The 23,883-nt window shown below is 47.6% G+C and overlaps 1 protein-coding gene across 5 annotated transcripts in view; it reads left to right on the top strand.

Moving 5' to 3' along the window:
- The first annotated feature begins 11,121 nt into the window (after positions 1–11,121).
- Positions 11,122–23,883, top strand: part of FAM3D (FAM3 metabolism regulating signaling molecule D) — a 32,280-nt gene continuing 19,518 nt past the window's right edge. The window contains exons 1-3 of one of the 5 annotated variants that reach the window (XM_032290317.1): positions 11,122–11,421; positions 21,668–21,718; positions 23,483–23,590. In XM_032290317.1, the coding sequence (XP_032146208.1) occupies positions 21,706–21,718; positions 23,483–23,590 (121 nt within the window). In that variant the 5' untranslated portion in view covers positions 11,122–11,421; positions 21,668–21,705. Of the gene's footprint in view, positions 11,460–20,029; positions 20,453–21,667; positions 21,719–23,482; positions 23,591–23,883 lie in introns of those variants that run through there. The other 4 variants (XM_032290314.1, XM_032290313.1, XM_032290315.1 and 1 more) reach the window with 4 other exon arrangements.

The following is a 23,883-nucleotide window of genomic DNA, read 5'->3' as shown; positions in this document are numbered from 1 at the left end:
GCTTCCAGAGGAAGAAACAGGCAGCAATCTTTACTGTTCTGCAGCCTTCACTGGTGATACAGACAAACAGGGTCTGGAGTGGACCTCTAGCAAACTCCAGCATACCTGCAGCAGAGAGGCCTGACTGCTAGAAGGAGAATGAATGAACAGAAAAGAATAGAATCAACATCAACCAAAAGGATATCCACAAGAAAATCCATTCAAAACTTACCAACATCAAAGACAAAAGGTAGCTAAATCCACAAAGATGAGGAAAAATCAGCACCAAGAAGTTGAAAATTCCAAAAAAAGAGAACACCTCTTCTCCTCCAAAGGAACACAACTCCTCACCAGCAAGGGAACAAAACCGGACAGAGAATGAGCTTGATGAATTGACAGAAGTAGGTTTCAGAAGGTGGATAACAACAAACTCCTCCAAGCTAAAGGAACATGTTCTAAGACAATGCAAAGAAGCTAAGAACCTTGATAAAATCTTAGAGGAATTGCTAACTAACTAGTTTAGAGAAGAACATAAATGACCTGATGGAGCTGAAAAACACAGCACGAGAACTTCAGGAAGCATACACAAGTATCAAAGGCTGAATCAATCAAGTGGAAGAAAGGATATCAGACATTGAAGATCAATTTAATGAAATAAATTGTGAAGACAAGATTGGAGGAAAATAGAAAGGAAAGAAACAAACAAAACCTCCAAGCAATATGGGACTAAGTGAAAAGACCAAACCTATGACTGATTGGTGTACCTGAAAGTGACGAAGAGAAAGAAACCAAGTTGGAAAACACACTTCAGGATGTTATCCAGGAGAAGATTCCCAGCCAAGACAGGCCAACATTCAAATTCAGGAAATACAGAGAACACCACGAAGATACTCCTCAAGAAGGGCAACCCCAAGACACATAATCCTCAGATTCTCCAAGGTTGAAATAAAGGAAAAAATGTTAAGGGCAGCCAGAGAGAAAGGTCAGGTTACCCACAAAGAGAAGCCCATTAGACTAACAGCAGATCTCTCAGTAGAAATCCCATAAGCCAGAAGAGAGTGGAGGCAAATGTTCTTTTCTTAAAGAAAAGAATTTTCAACCCAGAATTTCATATCCAGCCAAACTAAGATTCACAAGTGAAGGAGAAATAAAGTACTTTACAGAAAAGCAAATGCTGAGAGATTTTGTCACCACCAGGCCTGCCTTACAAGAGCTCCTGAAAGAAGCACTGAACATGGAAAGGGAGAACCAGTACCAGCCACTGCAAAAACATACCAAATTATAAAGACCATTGACACTGTGAAGAAACTGCATCAAATAATGGGCAAAATAACCAGCTAGCATCATAATGACAGAATCAAATTCACACATAACAATATTAACCTTAAGTGTAAATGGGCTAAATGCCCCAATTAAAAGACACAGACTGGCAAATTGAATAAAGAGTCAAGACCCATTGGTGTGCTGTATTCAGGAGACCCAGGAGACCCATCTCATGTGCAAAGACACACATAGGCTCAAAATAAAGGGATGAAAGAATATCTGCCAAGCAAATGGAAAGCAAAAAAAAAAGCAGGGATTGCAATCCTAGTCTCTGATAAAACAGACTTTAAACCAACAAAGATCAAAAAAGACAAAGAAGGGCATTACATAATGGTAAAGGGATCAATGCAACAAGAAGAGCTAACTGTCCTAAATATATATGTACCCAATATAGAAGCACCCAGATTCATAAAGCAAGTTCTTAGAGACCTACAAAGAGGTTTAGACTCCCACACAATAATAGTGGGAGACTTTAACACCCCAGTGTCAGACAGATCTACAAGACAGAAAATTAACAAGGATATTCAGGACTTGAACTCAGCTCTGGACCAAGTGGACCTAATAGACACCTACAGAACTCCCTGCCCTAAATCAATGGAATATGCATTCTTCTCAGCACCACATTACACTTATTCTAAAATTAACCACATAATTGGGAGTAAAGCACTCCTCAGCAAATGCAAAAGAACAGAAATCATAACAAACAGCCTCTCAGATCACAGTGCAATCAAATGAGAACTCAGGATTAAGAAACTCACTCAAAACTGCACAACTACATGGAAACTGAACAATCTGCTCCTGAATGACTACTGGGTAAATAAGGAAATTAAAGCAGAAATGAATAAGTTCTTTGAAACCAATGAAAACAAAGACACAACCTACCAGAATCTCTGGCACACAGCCAAAGCAGTGTTCAGAGGGAAATTTATAGCACTAAATGCCCATGGGAGAAAACAGGAAAGATCTAAAATCGACACCCTAACATCACAATTTTAAAAACTAGAGAAGCAGGAGCAAACAAATTCAAAGGCTAGCAGAAGATAAGAAATAACTAAGATCAGAGCAGAACTGAAGGAGATAGAGACACGAAAGACCCTTCAAAAAATCCAGGAGCTGGTTGTTTGAAAAGATGAACAAAAATAGATAGACTGCTAGCCAGGCTAATAAAGAAGAAAGAGAGAAGAATCAAATAGACACAATAAAAATGATAAAGGGGATATCACCACTGATCCTACAGAAATACAAATTACCATCAGAGAAAACTATAAACACCTCTACACAAATAAACTAGAAATTCTATAAGGAATGGATAAATTCCTGGACACATACACCCTCTCAGTACTAAATCAGGAAGAAGTCAAATCCCTGAATAGAATAATAACAAGTTCTAAAATTGTTGCAGCAATTAATAGCCTACCAACCAAAAAAATCCCAGGACCAGATGGATTCACAGCTGAATTCTACCAGAGGTACAAAGAGGAGTTGGTACCATTCCTTCTGAAACTATTCCAAACAATAGAAAAAGGACTCCTTCCTAACTCATTTTATGAGGCCAGCATCATTCTGATACCAAAACCTGTTAGAGACACAACAGAAAAAGAGAATTTCAGGCCAATACCCCGCTGAACATCGATGTGAAAATCCTCAATAAAATACTGGCAAACTGAATTGAGCCACACATCAAAAAGCTTATCCACCATGATCCCTCAGATGCAAGCCTGGTTCAACACATGCAAATCAATCAACATAATCCATCACATAAACAGAACCAATGACAAAAACCACATGATTATCTCAATAGATGCAGAAAAGGCCTTTAATAAAATTCAACATCACTTCATGCTAAAAACTCTCAATAAACTAGGTATTGATGGAACATATCTCAAAATAATAAGAGCTATTTATGACAAACACGCAGCCAATATCATACTGATGGGCAAAAACTGGAAGCATTCTCTTTGAAAACTGGCACAAGACAAGGATGCCCTCTCTCACCACTCCTTTTCAACATAGTATTGGAAGTTCTGGCCAGAGAAATCAGGCAAGAGAAAGAAATAAAGGGTATTCAAATAAGAAGAAGAAATCAATTGTCTCTGTTTGCAGAGGACATGATTGGATATTTAGAAAACCCCATTGTCTCAGCCCAAAATCTCCTTAAGCTGATATGAAACTTCAGCAAAGACTCAGGATACAAAATGAATGTGCAAAAATCACAAGCATTCCTATACACAACAATAGACAAAGAGCCAAACTGGGAGTGAGTTCCCATTCACAATTGCTACAAAGAGAAAAAAATTCCTAGGAATACAACTTACAAGGGATGTGAAGGACCTCTTCAAGGAGAACTACAAACCACTGCTCAAGGAAATAAGAGAGGACACAAACAAATGGAAAAACATTCCATGCTCTTGGATAGGAAGAATCAGTATCATGAAAATGGCCATACGGTCCAAAGTAATTTATAGATTCAATGCTATCTCCATCAAGCCACTATTGACGTTCTTCACAGAATTAGAAAAAACTACTTTAAATTTCACAGGAAACCAAAAAAGAGCCTGTATAGCCAAGACAATCCTAAGCAAAGAGAACAAAGCTGGAGGCATTATGCTACCTGACTTTATACTATAAGGCTAAAGTAACCAAAACAGCATGGTACTGGTTTGCCAAAATTGATATATAGACCAATGGAACAGAACAGAGGCCTCAGAAATCTGATCTTTGACAAACCTGACAAAAATAAGCAATGGGGAAAGGATTCCCTATTTAACACGTGGTGTTGGGAAAACTGGCTAGCCATATGCAGAAAACTGAAACTAAACCCCTTCCTTACACCTTATACAAAAATTAACTCAAGATGAATTAAAGACTTAAGCAAAAGACCTAAAATCATAAAAACCCTAGAAGAAAACCTGGTCAATACCATTAAGGACATAGGCATGGGCAAAGACTTCATGACTAAAACACCAAAAACAATGGGAACAAAATCCAAAATTAACAAATGGTGTCTAAAGAGCTTCTGCACAGCAAAAGAAACTGTCATCAGAGTGAACAGGCAACCTACAGAATGGGAGAACATTTTTGCAATCTATCCATCTGACAAAGGGCTAATATCCAGAATCTACAAAGAACTTAAACAAATATACAAGAAAAAAACAACAACCACCACCTCAAAAAGTGGATGAAGGACATGAACAGACTCTTCTCAAAAGAAAACATTTATGCAGCCCGCAAACATATGAAAAAAAGCTCATTATCACTGGTCATTAGATAAATGCAAATCAAAACCACAGTGAGATACCGTCTCACGCCAGTTAGAATGGCAATCATTAAAAAGTCAGGAAACAACAGATGCTGGAGAGGATGTGGAGAAATAGAAAACACTTTTACACCATTGATGGGAGTGTAAATTAGTTCAACCATTGTGGAAGACAGTCTGGTGATTCCTTAAGCATCTAGAACCAGAAATACCATTCGACCCAGCAATCCCATTACAGGGTATATACCCAAGGGATTATAAACTATTCTGCTATAAAGACACATGCACATGTATGTTTATTGCAGCACTATTCACAATAGGAAAGACTTGGAACCAACCCAAATGCCCATCAAAGATAGACTGGATAAAGAAAATGTGGCACATATACACCATGGAATACTATGCAGTCATAAAGATGGATGAGTCTATGTCCTTTGCAGGCACATGGATGAAGCCAGAAACCATCATTCTCAGCAAACTAAGACAGGAACAGAAAACCAAACACCACATGTTCTCACTCACAAGTGGCTACTGAACAATGAGAACACATGGATACAGGGAGGGGAACATCACATACTGGGGCCTGTCAGAGGGTGGGGGGCTAGGGGAGGAATAGCATTAGGAGAAATACCTAATGTAGATGATGGGTTGATGGATGCAGCAAACCACCATGGCACGTGTATATCTATGTAACAAACCTGCACATTCTGCACATGTATCCCAGAACTTAAAGCATAATAAAAAGTAAACAAATAAAAAGCAAAGAAATGAATGGAAGAATAAATTATTAATGCTTACAAGGGAAATTTGTAACTCAATTAGTATTTTATACTCAACTTCATCTCTCACACCAAGGCCCTGATTTCATTACAAAGCCGATCAGACCACAAGGCACATGTGGCCACTTTGGATCTGGTCAATTACCAAGATGAGGGAAACTGTAAATTGTTGGTCGCTTCTTGCTGGCACTCTTGGCGTAGTCATGCTTTGTAGCTTTCTCCCTCAGTTTCAGAGCACACCTGGCTTCCTTTTATTAATCAAGGCCTGTAGCAGCTGTGAAAAATGCTGCCGATTTGATGCTGAAGAGAATGTAAAGAAACCCCTGCCTGGGGCCTGGTCTAGTTTCTCTCAAAGATTAGAAGTAGAAAAATCAATGCAACGGTCATTTATCCCATTGGTGAGCCAACGCTTCTGTCTTTGGGCACGCAGGAGGTCAAATACAGCATATGCAGCCTATAAGGCACTCACATCTGTGTACTCCTGTGTATACACACATGCATACATACACCCAGACACACATCTCAGGGTACCCACACTCAGTACACCCCGCAGGCACACAGCCTCACATACACACACAGTGACTCTGTTCTGCCATTTTGTCTCAGACTTGCCAGGGGTGGGCTTTTCTCCTCTGGGCTTTTCCCTTTGAACAAAGCATTCTCATTCAGAAGCTACCCAGCTCTAGGGAAATAATCTTCAGATTAGTTTGTCTGCCTGCCAGGAACACCATACTATGCTCAGTAAAGAGCAGTACATCATTTCAGGAAACGCTGGGGATCTTGGCTGCTCTGGGGCTCCAGGGAACTACTGCAGAGTTCTGGAGCCCTCATCACTGATGCCTGCAGCTGTCAGGGAAAGGGTGTGAAAGGGCGTGTGTGTGTGTGTGTTTGTGTGTGTGTGTGTCCCTCCACAACGTCCCACTTGAAAACTGGGTTCCCGCAAGCAAATTGCTTAACTGCTCTGTTCCTCAGTTTCCCCATTTGTAAGCTCTAGGTAATAATAGTACTCCCCCTCAATGTGGTTGTTAGAATGAATTAAGATCATCAATGTGTCTAGTTTAATAGAGTGCCCAGCAGGTAGTAAGTGCTCTATAAATGTTGAATGCTGGTGTGGCTGTTATTCCTAGTTCCACCCTCATCTATCTCCCAACTGTTAAGGAACACACACACACACACACACACACACACACACACACACACACACACTCCTGTCTTAATCAGGTAGTGCTCAAAATCTGACCTTATATTTGGGTGGCTCTTTTCTCCATGGTTTTCAAAGCACCTTGATATCTGTTTCCTCATTTAAGCCTCATAAAACCTTTTGAGGTGGCAAGACTGGAATTATTGGTCCCATTTTAAAATGTTTAACGATTTAGGAGCCATTTCTAAAAAGAAGGAAAGAGAGATGCACAAAGGTCACAATATACGCCTGTAAAGAGTCATTGTAGTGTGTTTGTAAATACACACACACCCAGAAACCTAGCGCCCAGGAGTGGAGGAGGGGAGGTGAAGATGGTGCTTTGTGACATGTGATCATGTGCAGCCATTAAGAAATCACATCTACAAGTTTTTAATGACCCAGAGAGATGCCCCGGCTGTAACTACGGTGAAAAGAGGAGGATACCACGCTGAATGCATGGGAAGAGCCGCACGACACAACCAAGGAAAGGAAATAACCCAGGACACTACAAGCTAGCCCCAAGGGAAACTGTACTTGCCTGATTTGTTTCCTTTACACTTTTGTTTTCTTCCAAAGTTTTCATGACGGGACCATATTATTTTTATAACTAAATGAGGGAAATGAGAAATAAGCTTTTTGTGGAGTCCTGATGAGGGAAAGGGAGTCAGGCTGGTGAGACCAGGGAAAGCAAAAGGAGAAAGCAGATGAGCTACAAGTCTGCCTTCCTTCATGGTCCAGGACGCAGCCCTCCTGCACAAATAAATAACTCACCATCTCCTGCACCCAGCTGTCACCAGCCACCTGCAGGTGAGCTCACTGCAACCTTCGTGTCATGGTGCTGCCCCAGCCCTCTTCAGCACACCGCGTCAGCACCACCCTAGAAAATCTCCAGCCAGCCTGTTTCTTTGCAGCTGGCTTCTCTCATGCGGGCTGCCCGCTGCCTCCTCGCAACGTATTTTCCTACTGTCTCCAATAAATCGGCCTTTCTCCACCTGCAACTGTCTCGGTAAATTATTTTACCCCACGCCACCGGCCCAGAGAGTTGTCAGTTCCCTGCAACACTTTTGTGTTACAATAACTTCCCTAAGCATATATACAGATTGGCTGGCAGCAGAGGCGGTGTCCAAGTTCACCGGCAATGAGAGGGCTGTTGGCGCTTCCCACCTCCTCCCTGCCACCACAGCAGCCATTGGCACCAACACCCCAGGGAAAGGACAAATCACCAAGACCTATTGATTATTGTATTTTCAAGACCTCCTGCCAAGCCCTGTATCTAGACTTGACACTGATACCCACTCTCTCCATATTGCCCTCTGAGACAGAAGAGAAGCCATTCTGCCCTCTTTCACCAGGAAATTCTAATTCACAGTGATATTACACCAATAAGAAGTAATGATGATGACAGGCAGCATTTACTGAGCATCTGCTATGAGCCAGGCCCTTCCAACGTACTCTCTTACTTTATTCACTTGACCATCCTGTAATACAGGGATTATCCTACTTAATAGAAGAGAAAATGGAGCTTCGGAAGGGGAAATTACTCACCAAGGTGACTTCACTGGTCTCTAACAGAGTTAAGACATACAGCAGGCCTATCTGACCCAGGGCCCATGTTCTCCACCTGTGTCATGGGCTAGGTGGTGGTGGAAGGTGGTGGGGAAGGGGGTGGTGGGGCAGGGAGTGGCATGCCCAGGAACCAGCACCAATGCCAGACCCCGCTGACTGCTGTCCAAGCGTACGGGGGCGAGTGTCCCTCGGATACCTGCTCAGGCTGCTGCTTCAGCGGGACCTTTGCCATTGGAAGGAAATAAGCAATGACTTCATGACAGCAGTTAACTCCTCCAAGACCTGAAGACCTCAGGGCGGCTGCCCTGTGCCTTCCCTTCCTCTCAGGGCTGGGGTGAGGATGCCTGGGACTCAGAGATGGGGAAGGAAGGCTTACAGGTCACACGACTTCACAGGGTGCTGGGAATCCCAGCTCCTGGCTCTCAGACCAGTGCTGTCCGTGTTGACTCTGATGCAGAAATGAGCTTATGCTCCATTACCCATCTGTTCATTCAATAAGTCTTCGTTGAGCACCTGCTGAGTTCCAGGTACTGTTCTAACGAGCAGCACCTGCAAGATCCCTGCCCTTTTGGGATCTGCTTTCCAGTAGAGCAAGACAGGTGACAAGTAAACAATAGTCAGGAAATATCATTTCAGGCTGTTAAGTTTGATAAAGAAAATGAACCAGAATTGCACCTGTGATTAGCGGACTCTTGGCCCCCTAATGGAATTAGGTCTACATCCTGATCCCCGGAGCATGTGAATATATATGAGCAAAGGGGAATTAAGGTCTCAAATGAAATTAGAGTTGCCTATCAGCTGACCTTAAAATAGGGAGAGTAATCTGGATTATCCAAGTCGACCCCGTGTCATCACTGGGTCTTTAAAAGTAGAAGAGGGAAGCAGAAAAAAGAGGGAGATGTAAGCAAGGAAGAATTGTCATGGAGACCCAATGTTGCTGGCTTTGAAGAGGGAGGAAGGGGCCATGAGCCAAGGAATGTAGGTGGTCTCTAGACACCAGAAAGACAAAAAATGGATTTTCCTCTGGAGTCTCCAGAAACGAATGCAAGCCTGCCAACACCCTGATTCCAGCCCAGTGAGACCCGTACCAAGCTCCTGCCCTCCAGCGCTGTTAGATACACACCTGTGTTGTTAAGCCGCTGGTCTAGGTTTGTTTGTTACTGCAGCGCCTCAAAGAGGCTTTCCCCCACCACGTGCCAAGGAAAGTTCTCCTGGACTGACTTTCATGGGTTCTTCATAGAACGTCTCAATTTTAAACGATTTGCTTGTGAAGCAGTTCGGGAAGTGACATCCCAAAATACGCCACTTTGAGACTTTGAACTGAGGTCACTTGGGGAACAGCACTGCAGGTCACTGCAGGCAGGGGCTCTCCGAGTTTTCCTTTTCTGTCTAAAGACAGATTCTCCAAGAGGGAACACAGCGCCCATGAATCTCCTCCCAGGGAATCTCATCAGCCAAGAGGACTGGCTTGTTTCACAGGAGTCTGAGGGTACACTCTACGTCCAGTCTATAATTACAGGCTGTTGTCACTTGCCCTTCTGAGGGCTCACTCCTCTTTCCCAGAAATCATTTACTCTCCCCTACTGTGCTGACATCCCACCCCTCTCTCCCCTGTGAAGAGGGTATACAAGTCCTAAATCTCACTGGGTCTGGGGAATTCCCTTTTCTCTCCTGGGTTGCCCCCATGCATGATAACTGTCTGTACCTTTTCTCCGGTTATTCTCCCCGCTGTTGGTTTAATTCCGGGCCAGCCAAGGAAGTTAGAAGGGTAGAAAAAGCCATTTTTACTCCCCTACATTTGTGTGCTTATTGACATTGGAAGTGAGGGTCAGGAGGGCCCCACTGAGGAGGTGACACTGCAGCAGGTCAGGTCTGAACAAGACCCAGGCACCAGTCATGGGCAGAACTGTCCTGGCAGAGGAAGGGACAGCAAGAGGTGAGGAGATAGGATAGAGGACAGGGCCAGTGTTAAAGTCCGTCAGGCTGCAGGAAAACACTGCCTGGCCCCGGGGTATATCCAAAGGGGGCCCATGTGCCTACTTGGGGATGGGCAGGAAGAACAGCAGGACTGGGGCCACCCCAGGCACCTCACTGCACAGGGATCACTCCCTGCTCTTCCCTGGCACCAGCTCCCTGGGTCCGCATCTTTATTTCCTGACCAGCTGCTGGACCCCATGCTCCTGAATATTACTTCTAAGGGGGCCACACAGCCTACAGAAGCATTCAGAGTCAACAAACAAGGGGGAAGTCGCCAGGATCCTGTGTGCTGGGGACCGAGGCAACAACTCCTCCTAAGAGGAAGGACTGTGGGAAGGAGACCATGATTTGTGACAAAGCCTGGGGGTGCTGGATTGAGAGACGGGGAAGCTGAGCCCTCTCAGTGCACTTGGGTCCTAAGGAGAGAGAAGGGAGACAAAAGCTGCATTCACCATTTCACTGAAAGTCTGCACTGACCAGCCCTTCTTTCCTTTCTCCCTCTTTCCCTTTCTCCGCACCCCACCCCTCCAGCTTTAACCTCTAATTCAGTGTGCCCCAACCCAAATCCAGAAACTTTCCCAAACCACTTTCTCTTCCCCATCTTCCTCACTCTTGACCAAGGGGGCCCCCTTTTCCGTCATCCAAGCTCAATATCTTGCAGTGGCCTTTGACCTCCTCATTCTTTCCTGTCACCTAGTTTCTTGCCTGGGTTCCCCTCTTCCCAGTCAGCTCCTCCAGCACCCCCAACTCCAGTGCAGAGCCTCAGAGCAGGTGATCAGGCACTGCAATTACTCCTCTACCAGCCCTGCACCTCCCAGGGCCTGGGGAGGTTGTCGGCACAGGGTTGGGTTTTTTGTAAGGCTCTTTGGCTGTTTTCAAAGGCAGATTATGGTAGCTTACTCCTGATTAAGTTGCTTGAATCCCCACCCAAATCTCCCTTGCCAAGGCCGGGATAGCTCTGCAGGAAGGGAACAGGCATGGCCCTTCTCCCCAGGCCCCAGACAGGCTCTGGGTCACTCCTCAGGCACGCCAGACTTTAGACTCATTTCCTCCCCCATAAGCACTTAGATCAAACTTCCTCCTTCCTTGTGAGATTGTTTAACAGGGCAGGGAGAGTTGATGGCAAACTTCCTCGAATGAGGACAGAGCCTGAGCCGGGCGGGAGCAGCTAGCCCGCTGGGAGCGCACAACACCCCATCTCACCCTCTGGGCCTGCTGCATCTACCCCTCCAGCAACTGGGAGGTAGGACTCTTAGCAGCTGGCCCAGGGTGGCGGTCGGCTGGGTCAGGGACTCACGGCACCTGCTGGACCACCTCACCTTCTCCACCGAAGCAGCAAAGTGGGAGCCTCGAGCCTTCGGGTACGTCTCCCCCAGAACGGAAAGGGCTATGCCTCCAGGTACACCATTGAGAGAGGGGAAAATGGAGGTAGGGAGGGTGGGAAATAAGGAGTGAAAGAGCCTGAGACAGAAGGATGAAAGGAAAGAAAGAAGGAAACCACATAATCCAAGCGATTCCTGAGATCAGACTCAGGAAAGCAAATAGATTTCATCTGAGGCGCCAAGGCTAATCAACTGAAATCAGCCTGTGATAAGAAGGATTCTGGGGCTGGGTTTGGGCTCAGGGCAAAAGCCTGCTATGATTGATTAGCTGTGTCTACCACAGATACAAGAAGGAGTTGTGGGGCACGCCAGCCAGGGGTTTGATAATCCACACTGCAGGGTTTTTCCTTAACCACAGGGGTCTCTTGACATTTATTCTTTCATTCACTCATCAATTCATTCACAAAAACACATTCTGATGATCAACAATGAGCCACACAAATATTTGAAAAATAAATAAAGAAGAAAGGAATGTTGTTCTTTATCCCCAAATCTCACTTTTCTCATAAGGTAATGTTTTGAAAAGAAGGTGCATGGACCCGAGAGATTTTCTAGCTATGTAATGATGAGCTGATCCCTGTCACTAAGACTCAGTTTCTTCATCTGTAAAATGGGAGAGAGAGTCTGAATATCCCCTATCAATCCCTGTAGTCCTCATTGTCTAGGCAACTATGATAATAATCACTGAAGTACATAAAATAACATGTATGATGTTCTAAGTGCTCCCCATGTAATAACGCATGTAATCTTCCTATCACCCCTACAAGGAGAGCATGATTAGTCCCATGCTGCAGATGGGGAACAAAGGCATTGAGAGATTTAATAACTTGCCTGTGCAATCTGGCGGCAAAGCGTGTGCTTCTGCCCACTATGCCACACTGACTCTACCCTGCAGTAGATTCTAAGTCCATGGCTGGAAGTGGGTGGCCTGGGTACAGGAGTGTCCTTCCAGATGATTCATCCCATGAGCATTAATTGAGCAGTTCCGCGTGTCAGGTAAACAAGACACAATGATTAACAAGATGAGGTATCATATATGGTTCTAACCAGAAAGAAAAGATTTGCACAGATAGTCATTTTCAAAACAGTTTTGACATACGCCATGGAGATAGCCTGGGAATCAGGGCAGACTTCTCCCAGGAGATTAAGTTTGCTAAGGAATGCTGGGTCCTTCACGAGTGAAGGGCAGGGGAGGGAAAGTTTGGGTCAGTGGAGAATCTCTGAGAAGGGGGAATGGGAGGAAAGAAAGAGGAGGGCAGGACGGCTCAGGCAGGTGAGGGATAGTAGCTGGCAGTGGGAGGTGAGGTCAGTGAGGTGGTCGTGCCCAGGTCCGCGCAGGCTGGGGAGGAATCTACCATTGCTCAGCATCTGCCCAAGTCTGCACATATGCCTGTCTGCCCTCGTGCGCCTGGAGGTTTAGGGGTTTCTTTCTTATGGCCATCTTGTGCACAGCTCTTCCTGAGTTCAACTCCATGTCTGCACACAGACCCTGCTGCTTCCCATAGGAACTCCATTCCCATAGGAATGGTGAAGCCTCCAGAGCCCAGAGCCCTAACTTCCTCACTGGCACTTCCCTGGGGTGGGGGATGCTTGAAGTCATCATTTGCCAACATTTTCTGGTGCTGGGGCAGCTGTTCCTCCTTGGAGAAGGCCCACCTATCTAACATTGGCAGGCCTGGTATGACTTCAGGTGGGCAGCCAACAGCCTACCTGGGGGACTGGCAGCCCCCGCCCAGTCTGCAGTCCCAGAGGCCAGGTGCCCTGGAGAGGGGCAGACACTTCCTACAGTTGGTGCCAATTCCCTGCTTCTGGAAGCTCAGAGGTTTGCTCCCCCAAGCACATGGCCTGGGGAGACAAAGATGTAGAGTTTGTGGGGAGAGCAACCCCGCTTGGCATTTGAATCCAGTTCTGCGCTTTCCCAGCTGTGTGATCTTAGGGAAGCTGCCTATCTTATGGGCTTATCTGAGCCTCCCTTATCTCAAAAGAATGCAGACTTAAACAAATTCCTTGGGATTTGATACTGTGAATTTTGAAAAAGACAATGTGTGCAAAGCACCCACCATGATGCTTGCCACGTAGTAGGTGCACAGTATCAGACAGTGCTATTGTCCAAGCTGTGCACCTCCTACTCGCCAGGTGGTCTGCATGGAACTGGGCATTCAGAAATGATTAGACACTATCTCAGGAAGTTCAAAGCCTAGTGGATAAATTAGTCACATCAATTATCGAGAGTAAAGGGAGTCAGGGATGGCGCTTTACAAGAGAGGTGAACAAGTTCTATTGATCAGTACAAACAGCAGTCCCAATAACGGGCAATGCATATGGAGGGTTGACTGTGTCTATAAAATGGTGCTGAGCACTGTCCATGGATTAGCTGGTTTAAATACAATAACTTTGCATGGGAGATCTTCTCATCACCATTTTGCAGATGAACTACTGAGGCCTAAGGAGGTGAGGTAACCTGCCTAGGGTGGCAAGGCTGTAAGTGGTAGAGAGAAGCTTTATGCCCAGCTCCAGGATCCATGCTGCTGGCCACCACACTCTGCTGCCCCTCCCACATGCACACACATTGCAGAGACAGTGATCCAGGCCTGCACAGGCCGCAGAAGGGGGACTTCATAAAGAGGCCACATTCCACAAAGTATGGGATTCCTCTGGCGAGGAGAGGTGAAGGCAGCCCTGGTGGACAAAGCCCCATGAGATGAGACAGGGAGCTGGGAGCTGGAAGTCACCCAGCAGGGCCAGGGAGAGGCTGGGAGCCAGGCACAAGGCCAAGGCCTTGGATCATTCTGCAGGTGCACATGGCTCTGTGTTGGAGGAATATTCTGGTGAAACGTCAGGAGCAATGTGGCTTCTGGTATGGAAGCCATCAGGAAGGCTGTTGCTGAAGACAGAGAAAAAGCCAAGAGTTGCCCTGATTCTTTAGGCCCCATGAGGACTGAAGTGTCCAAACCTCAGGAGGGTGGGAGTGTAATCTAAATCTTTTTTGCAGATGTAACTGTAGTTTGAAATGGGAAAATCATGTATCAGGTAGGACTCTTCTGTATGCAAATGACAGAAACCAACTCAAACCAGCCCAACAAATAAAGGACGTGTATTTACATACACAGCAGAAAAGTCCAGAGGTAATTCTGACTTCAAGAAGGCAGATGTAGGGGCTCAAATGACACCCCTAGCTCTGTGTGTCTGTCACTGGTAGCCTTTTTTCCATGCCGTTCTATGCTCAGACAGCCTGTCCTCACGTGGTCCCAAAGATATACATAACATCTCCAGTTCGGAGTCATCTCAGCTTAACCACTCCAGCCGAAAGGCAGCTCCTCTCTCCTGGGAAGTCCTTCAAAAGTGCTGGGAAGAGACTGGACATAGTGGCTCACACCTGTAATCTCAGCACTTCAGAAAGCCGAGGCAGGCAGATCGCTTGAGCTCAGGAGTTTGAAACCAGCCTGGTCAACATGGTGAAACCCTGTCCCTACTAAAACTACAATAATTAGCTGGGCATGGTAGCAGGTGCCTGTAGTCCCAGCTACTTGGTACACTAAGACAGGAGAATCGCTTGAACCTGGGAGGCGGAGGTTGCAGTGAGCTGAGATGGCCACTGCACTCTAGCCTGGGAAACAGGGCAAGATTCCATCTCAAAAACAAACAAACAAAAAGTGCTACGAAGGCTCTGATCTTCTTGGCTTGGGCCACCTGCCCATGTCTGACCACATCTCTGCAACCCAGAGATAGAGCACACTCATCTGCTAGGCCAGGACCACAGGGTCACTCCTAGAGCCAGAGAAGGGGGTCACCCCCACCAACTACATAGGAGGGAGGGGTTGATTTCCAAAGGAAAATTGGGGTGGTCAGCAAAAGAAGAGGGAACAGATGTCCACCACCCCCTGACTCCAACCGTCCCTACTTCATTAAACTATAGCTAGCAAAGTCACACATGGCAGTACCACATAAGTCATTCTACTTATGTGACACTAGACAAGCCACTTACTTCTCTAAAGCTCTTCCTCACTGGTAAATGGAGTTAAGAAAAAGAATCTGCCAATAAGATTGTTGGAAAAATTAAATGAAAAGACACAGGGCTTAATGCTGGCATAATACTAATAATACTTATTAGAATTATTATTGTGATTATTATTAAGATTATCACTTCTTCAGTGAGATCTCCTGATCCCATCCCTCCCTAGGCAAGACTTATCCCCTAATGGCTTCCCAAGCCACTGCTGACTCGGTTGTGGAGGCCACCACGTTGCTTAATTAAAGAGGTCAAGACCCAGCTGTCTCAGACGGAAATAAATAAATTACCCACTGGGCGGGAGGTGAATGTCTTCATGCTTCATGCTTGATTCCGACAGGCCAGCAGCAGGCCTGCAGGCCCAGAGGGTGAACCCAGATACTCCACGCAGCCCCACCCTGATCCAGTTAGCCCTCTCTGGAGACGCACGCCCAGGATCTCAGTGAAGAGAAATTCAGGGGGCGGGGGGGGCACAAGCTGGCCTCTGGGGCTAATGGACCTGAAGATGTTCAGTATCCTGAGATTTCTCCCATCCCTTCAGACACTGAAGGGAAGGGAAAGGGCTGTGTGCCTGTCCAGACGGCTCCCTCTCTTTCCAGTTGCTCTGCTGGGACCTGGAGGAACCCATTTTCCAAGTGGAGCACACCCCCTTCTTCAGCCTACTCTGCCTCTTTGAGAAGGACAATGGAGGGTGTGAGGGGCGTCTCCAAAGGAGATCGCAAAAAAGCCGGCTTGATTAGCAACTGCTTACGGCACACTTCCTCTGCACCAGGCGCTGGGTTTTGGGTGCATTCTGGCCTTTAATCTTCACTAAATTAGAGATGGTGACGGCCATGTGAAAGGAAGCTGAGGCTGAGAAAGGTCTGTGTCCACAATCCCATGGCAGGACCTAGATAGGCACCAAAGCCCTCACTCTTAGGACTATGTTATCCAGACTCCCAATTTCCAGGCCACACGAGGCCTCTGCAAGGTCTAAGGGTGCAAATGTGACTGCAGTGGCCATTTAATAAGGGTGACCTAGGTGCCAGGTACTGAGCATGGCACCTTTGGGGGATGATCTGTCAGGTGAACGGGAGGAAAGTCTCCCTGAAACCTATCTGAGGACAAGGGAGAGGTGGCTGACCCCTGCCGAGTGAGCAGAGCTCATGGAGCCACCCCGCTGAGGAGGGTACTGGCGGGTGAGAGGCTTGGGGGTGGAGGAACAGACTCTTAGAAACTCACTCTTATCTCATGGGAGCCTCTCCTCTCCATCACCTTCACTGAGCCAAGGCCAGGCAGGCTGAAGCTCAGCAAAGGGAACACCTGAGGCTCGGGTCCACCTGGAGCTAAAAGAGGCCACACCTAGGGCAGAGGTGGGCAAACAACAGCCCACAGGTCAAATGCAGCCAACCACATGTTTTTATAAATAAAGTTTTATTGGAACACAGTCACGTTTATTCATTTATATATTGTCTGTGGCTGCTTTCCTCCTACAAAGGCAGAGTTGAGTAGTTGTAACAGAACATATGGCCTGCCAAGCCCAAAATACTTACCATCTGATCCTTTGCAAGTTGTGCTTGTGTTGTGCAAAGTGGTTAAGAATGTGGTCTCCTGACACACATCGCCTGGGTTTATTTCTGGAATCTTTTCTATCTTTGACTTTCACCAGCTATGAGACGTGACCCTGTGCCTCAGTTTCCCCTATTTCTTCACTGCGCTGTTGTAAGATTAAATGAGTTAAAATAAGTCAGAGTCTCAGGGCAGTATCTGGCATGTGGCGTTTGTTGTGTTATTCTGGGAAGCACCCCAGGAACTTGGGGAGTAAAACCCCTCAGCATCCTGCACCTTTTCGTATCTTCTTGCATTTCCTGCCATGCAGCTCTGACTGGCCCAATAATTCTACCATTGGCCAGAGCTGGAGAAAACCATTAACACCAATAAATAAGACTAACACAGGGCATAATGGGAATAACGGGCTTATTTCCTTCCAAAATAAATGTCACTGGAACAAACTGTTCAAACTACCAGTCTTGTTGTTTATGGATTTATTAGCTGTTTATCTCCCCCTCTGTATTGGTGACATGATCAATAATTGCCCATAAATTCTGGGCGTTTACAAGAAGGACCATTTAGAGGATGAAAGGGAACATCTGGTTAGTCTGATTACTTCACACAGGCCTAGGCCACAATCGCGGATGTTCAGGATGGCTTTTGGGGGTGATGGGTGACTCACAGCAAGGGGCAACTGGGTCTGGGCAGAGTCGCACACCCCCTGGTTCAGGGCAGGATGCATGGCGGTGCCCTGGCTCACGTGCATGCATGCCTACATGTGTGCCTGTGTGTCTGTTAATATGCCACTCACTTCCAGTCTCTGAGTGTCTCTGTTTCTTTTTCATTCTGTTTGTCTCTCTACCTCAGTCTTGTCTTGTTCTTTTGGGGTCTGTATCCCTCAGACCCTGTCACTATGTCTGTGGAGTTTCCATCTTCCACGCTCGTGTGCACAGAATTCGCTCTGCAATGAATCCTTGCTCAAGCAGCATTGCTGGTAGAGATGAGTGAAACAGAAAGAAGCCCATGGAAGAACAGATAGAGCCCCTCTTCCCGTGGAGACCACACTCTGTCTGCAGAATTTCCCCAGATAATGAGGAAAATAGCCAGACCTGAATTTCCAGAAGAGGCTGGTTAGGTTCTAAAGTCTGAGCATGTCTTCTGGGCGGACTTCTACTTTGGAGAAAAATGTTAAGAATGAGATGAAAAAAAAAGAAAAAGTCATTTAGATAGAGGGAAAAGCATCTAGCTTTTTATCTCCCAGTTTTCTTTCCCAAATGGAAATCCACTTCCTTCCTTCCAACAACATTTACTGCACACCTACTATGTGCCTTGGTGGTAGCATCTGGCCGCGGATGAAGAAGGCCTTCCAAAGCCACTGCCTGGAGGGGAAGCTGGCCTCAACATCAGGACTGACTGTGAAGGCTAACAAGATGCCTTCATAGAGAGATTCACAGAATGCCAGGGAAGGGCCAGGAGCCAGGATTTATGCAGGAAAAAAAGCCACTTATTTCTCCACCAGGGTGCACTCCTCCACCCTCCCAGCTTGGAGAGACAGCCTCCCTTTCTCTGTTCACCTTGGCTTTCAGACAGGTCGTGGTTGAGATGAAAGGTGCTGTGTACAGAGGGCCGCAGGCAACAGGAAGAGCTGACATCCCTGCTCCTGCAGGGCCTTTAAGAAATGTCACAGACCAGCAGACTGTGAAGGCACTTTGGGTCTGCAGAAAGAACAAACATCCGTATAGGAATCCTGCCCTGGAGGTGCGCTAGCGAGAAGCAGTAGAGTGAATGGGGCCTGTCAACAGAGAAGAGACTGGTGGACCTTGCCAGGCAGGCTAACCCCTTCCAGACAAGGGGCCTCACTGCCCAGCACCCCTTCCAGGACAGGTAGATAGCATCACCTTCCTTTCACAAAGGAGGAAATCGAAGCTGGAAAGAAGTGCGAAAAAATACACAACTAGCAAGTAGCCAACCCAGGTCTGTCTGATCCAAAAATTCGTCCTCTTTTCCCAATACCACAGCCTTTCACTGCCTGATTATTTTAAGACCAAGATCACATGCACTGCCCCAGCTGCTCAGCCCCTGTGTTTGCATCTGCTGGCAGGACATGTCTACCACAGGAGGAATGCACCGTAGGGGTTGAGGATGGGACTCCAGTAGCCCCAGACTTAGCGCATCTATCTTAGCACCTCCAGGGAGAAGAGTGCCTCTCTCTCCCCAGTTTCCCTTACAACAATTCCAGGGAAAAGTCTGGTTGGCCTTGCTGGGGCCACATGCTCACTCCTGAACCAATCACAGGGAACTTGCAAAGCCCTGATTGGCCAGCCCTTTATGACAGGGTGGGCTGCCATGATGGATGTGCTCCCATCTAGGGCCACAGGTAGGTGTTGAACATTGACTCAAAGGGTCAGGGAAGCCTTCCCAGAAGTCATTAATTCACTGAGACCTGAAGGATGAGTAGGAGTACTCCAGACAAAGAAGTAGGAGAACCGTGTTGAGACAGAGGGACTCGCAAGTGCAGAGGCCTGGGCTGCTCCAGAGCTTGTCTTGTTTACAGCCATGTCTCCCTCGATCTTCCCAGGGATGCTCAGAGAATGCTTCAGAAATGAACTCCACAACTGGCTGTGTGGCCTTAGACAAGTTACTTGCCCTTCCTGAACTTCAGCTTCCTTCTCTATCTGGTGGTTTAATCATTCTAACCTTCCAGGATGATGCAAGAATTCTGTTCATTCAGCTTCCAAATGTTCATCGAGCACTTCCTCAACGCCCTGCATTTTAGGCCTCCCATTGAAAAGAGAGACTTGGGGCTCACGCACACGGCTGACCTACAGCCAGAAATGAGAAGGGAGCTATAGGGAAAGGCAGGGCAGAGGGAGAGGTCCAAGGACAGCGAGGACAGACAATGGGAGGAATGGGGTGGCTTGCAGTGATTCATGCCTTCACCAACCCCACCTTTTCCCCAGTCCTGCCCCCTCCCCTTCCACTGCCACACCACCCTGAAGCCGATTTACCCACACTGGCTAGGTAAGCATCCAGGGCAATAGAACTTTTCTCCTCATTCCTTTGCTGGACAACTTTGTAACCTGAATAACAGGTTGGGACAATCTCCAACAGGAAGAAGGAGAAAACACACTGTTTTGGGTTTGAGTGGCAACGGAGGGATTCTTGCTCCACCCTGTGTACCTGTCCCGGGTGTCTTTCCCACTCCCCACCCCAGCAGGCCAGTCCTGGACCCCAGCTCCAGGGCACCCACAGGCTGCCAGGACAAGCAGATTGGACACTCAGGACACCAAGAAGCCCTGCAGGTACTGGGTGGGCAGCCAGGGACTCAGTCCAGAGGAAGAGCAGCCTGGGGAGCCCTCACAGCCCATCTGGGACTGGCCACTGGCCCCTGCCCCTCTCCGCCCCACTGCCCTGAAGCCAGATTTCCTGCTCAGCACAGACAGGACAGCGAGAAGCTAGCCCCTTGCCCAGGTGTGTGTCCCATATCCTCTGTCTCTGTCCCTATCTCTGTCGCTGAGTGTTTCTCTCTGAATCTGTGTGTACACATATCAAGAGTACTTGTTCTGTCTCCCTCTTCTTCTCTCTGTCTCCCTCTCCCTCTTCTTCTCCCTGTCTCTCTCTCCTTCTCCCCATTCATCTCTGTCCCAGATTGGAATGGCTCTGTGCACAGCCTCTGTGAATATTCATCTCTGTCTGGCCATCCAACCCCATCTGTCTGACCCTGTCCCTGGTAACTGCCCAGCAACTGGGAGGTGACACAGGGGAGAGATGGAGAGAAGGATGACCCTGCCCTGCCCAGAACTGAATAAGAGAGGAAACTTTGATTTCAACCCTCCTCTGAGATAAAAATTCTTGGCATTGAGACCTCAATGGGTCTAGGGAAGAGGGGTGTCAGGGAGTGTTAGCAGCTGGAAACCTGCATCCAAATTCTCTTACCCCTGCAAGCTGAATAACCCTGTGCTTAGCCATGGTGGGTCTTGCTTACTCATCCCGAGCATGGAGGTTGTGAGGATTAAAGAGATAATGCGTGGATGGCACCTGGCACACCTGTAATATGTGAGTTCTGATTACTGTTTATTTCCACACAATAAGCAAAGATCACTTGGGCTTCTGCTCCCTGATGGTTTCACTGCGGCTAGGTAGCTCGACATCTTTTGGCTGGCTGATAGGAAGGAAGGAAGGGAAGGAGGGCCAAATAGATGGATGGAAGGATAGATGGACAGGTAGATAGAGGATAGATAGATGGGTGGCAAAATGAATGGATAGAGGATGGATGAATGGCTGGGTGGATGGATGGATGGATGGATGGATGGATGGATAAATCAACTGACAGATTGATGGATGGATGGGTAAACAGATGGATGAACAAATGGATAGATGGATAAATGAATAAATCAAATCTTCCAAAAGACAGTGGCTTATAAACTACCCCTTCCTCTACTTTCTTATCTCTGCACTTCAAAAAACATGGCGAATTGAATATAAAATTCCAGGGGCAAGAGTGAAGGAGAGGTGGAGGCAGACAGAAAAGGAGGAAAATTGCCCTCCTGTCCATATGGCAGGTTGTGAGGGACCCAACTGAAAGAATTGTATTCTCCACAGTTACAGGTGCCTGTCCCTCATCTTCAAGCTTGGTCACTTGCAGATCTGATGCCAGTTTCCAATTGGATTTTCTTCTCTCCTTAGGTGAAAGCTGACCCCACTCCACCCTTCACCTGGACAAGATGAGAGTGTCAGGTAGGCTCTGAAATTGCTTTTGGAGTCATTTTTCTGTCAGCCATATCCACCCATCCTGGGCTCACAGTGATTTGGCTGTATCTGTTCTCAAATGGCTAGGCCAGAATTCCGGGAGGAAAGCAATCCGGGGGGCCTGGAAGAGCAGAAGAGGTGACTTCCTGTCTCTAGGCTGAAGGGCAAGAGGAACTTTTGCACAGCGGCCCCACCTGGCTGGGAGCATTGAGAGTGCCCATCTTGGAAACACTTGGCCTGGTTGGAAATTAAAGACAAAATATTTACCTCAAGGAGGGCTATTCTAGAACTTTTATAGCATAGTGCTGGGCAAAAGAAAGGCAAAGGCCTTCTAGTCCACACCCTTATACCGTACCCCCTTTGTATAGATAGGGAAACTGAGGCAGCAAACAGGAAATGCACCTGCCTCATTTACATTCCAGAACCGCTGTAAGGAGTCAGGGGCACAGGGTTTTAAAGTCAGCTTACTTCTCTGGGTTCAAACTCCATTTTTGACACTTACTAGCCAAGTGACAGTGGGGAAGTGACTGCCTCTCAGTTTCCTCATCTGTAAAATGGGAAAAATCAATAGTATCCAGCACATAGGGTTACTCGGAGAATGAACCAAGATAATGTATTCAAAAGTTGCTCACACAGTGCCTGGCACAAAATTGAGTGCTGTGTGAACATGAGCTGGTACCCGAGAGGAATTCTGGGTGCCCAGAGCCATGCTATGCTGTTGAAGACCAGGGATACCCACAGAGCTGCATACCACCCCACAGGACCCCGCGGCCCTTCTCCCTGACCTGAATAGTCAGAGACTAGTTCAAGGTTCTAGAGCTGAATTCGGGCTGAGGAGCAGGGGAGATGCTGACAGGAAGGTCACAGGGAGGGGTGCCACAGCTGGGCCTGTGCCTCGAGGGTCAGAGCAGGATGGATGGATGTGATTCAGAAAGCAGCAGGGATGTGATATGGTGCTCACTTTCTGGTCCCTGTAAGGAAAGGGAACCCCAGATGGCTCATCCCCATGAGTGGGGCTGTAATCACATGAGGGAATCGGAAAGCATTCTGGCCGTGGGGCAGGGGCCAGGGAGCTATGGCTTAACTGGAAGCTGCACAGCAAGTCTAGGTTGCGGTTATTTGTGGAGGCCTTGAGGGAGAACTGATGGAAACTGGGGCGGGGGGGGGCAGCCCCACCCCCGAGCCACCCTGGAGGCTGCCTACTTTTGACAACTGCAGCATCCCTGCCGAGAAGCTCAGGGGCAAGGGCGTTACCATGTCTGCTCTGTGCCTGAGGGACTCCAACTCAGAGAGGCTGAGCTCCTGCTCAGAGTCACACAGCACTGCCAGCTGCCCTGAGTGCTGGCCACAGCCTTCCTGACTCCTGTTCCAGGGACCCCTCCCAGAGTCCTGCTCTCCCACTGCAGTTCTCAGGCCTCCCCTTAAGGAGCTAGAGAAAGGTCCAGAGTGCTGGCCTCATTCCTAGACATTCTCTCTCTCTGGAGGGCTAAGTGGAGCCCAGGCAGGTACATTTTTAACTTTGTCTCTCAAGAAACCCACTTGGGGGAATGTTACCACATGACCGGGCAGCACAATCTCACCATCTAACCACTACACAGATTAACACGTGGTCTTACCACATGGCCCCATGGTCTGGTCCCCAGCATGGATGTGGTCTGAGCCCACGGCATGGGGATCCGGGAAGGACTTACATATGGTCTTGCAATGTGTTCTGGCTCTGTGGTCTGCTGGCAGCATCCCCTTGCTTGGCAGGTGTGTTTCGCGTCCTGGCCCTCATCTTTGCCACGGTCACCACGTGGATCATTATTCGAAACCACATGGGCTTCAGCATAAAAACCATCCGTCTGCCGCGCTGGCTGGGTGAGTGGGGCTCACTGCTGGGGGTAGGAACTGCAGACAAGACCTGGGGGCCGAAGACATATTCTTCCCTCCATCCCTAGGTGACCCAGGACAAGCTGTGCACCTGCCTTTGGGAACCCAGCCATTGCAGGGAGAGGGGGGATCCCCAGGCTTCCAGGAAGGGTGGAGTCCATGGGGAGCAGAGATGCATTGCAAGGCCCTGGGCAACACATGTGCCCACATCAAGGACCACTTTGGAGAGGTGACTGCAAGAAGGAAGGAAAGAAAGGAGGAAGGACAGAGGGAGGAAGAAC

This window comes from Sapajus apella, unplaced genomic scaffold (genome assembly GCF_009761245.1).
Source record: "Sapajus apella isolate SASKATOON/1434 unplaced genomic scaffold, GSC_monkey_1.0 scaffold23, whole genome shotgun sequence".
In the NCBI taxonomy this organism is placed as follows: domain Eukaryota; kingdom Metazoa; phylum Chordata; class Mammalia; order Primates; family Cebidae; genus Sapajus; species Sapajus apella.
The sequence above is the reverse complement of the archived record's forward strand: the minus strand, read 5'-3'. Positions and strand labels throughout refer to the sequence as shown.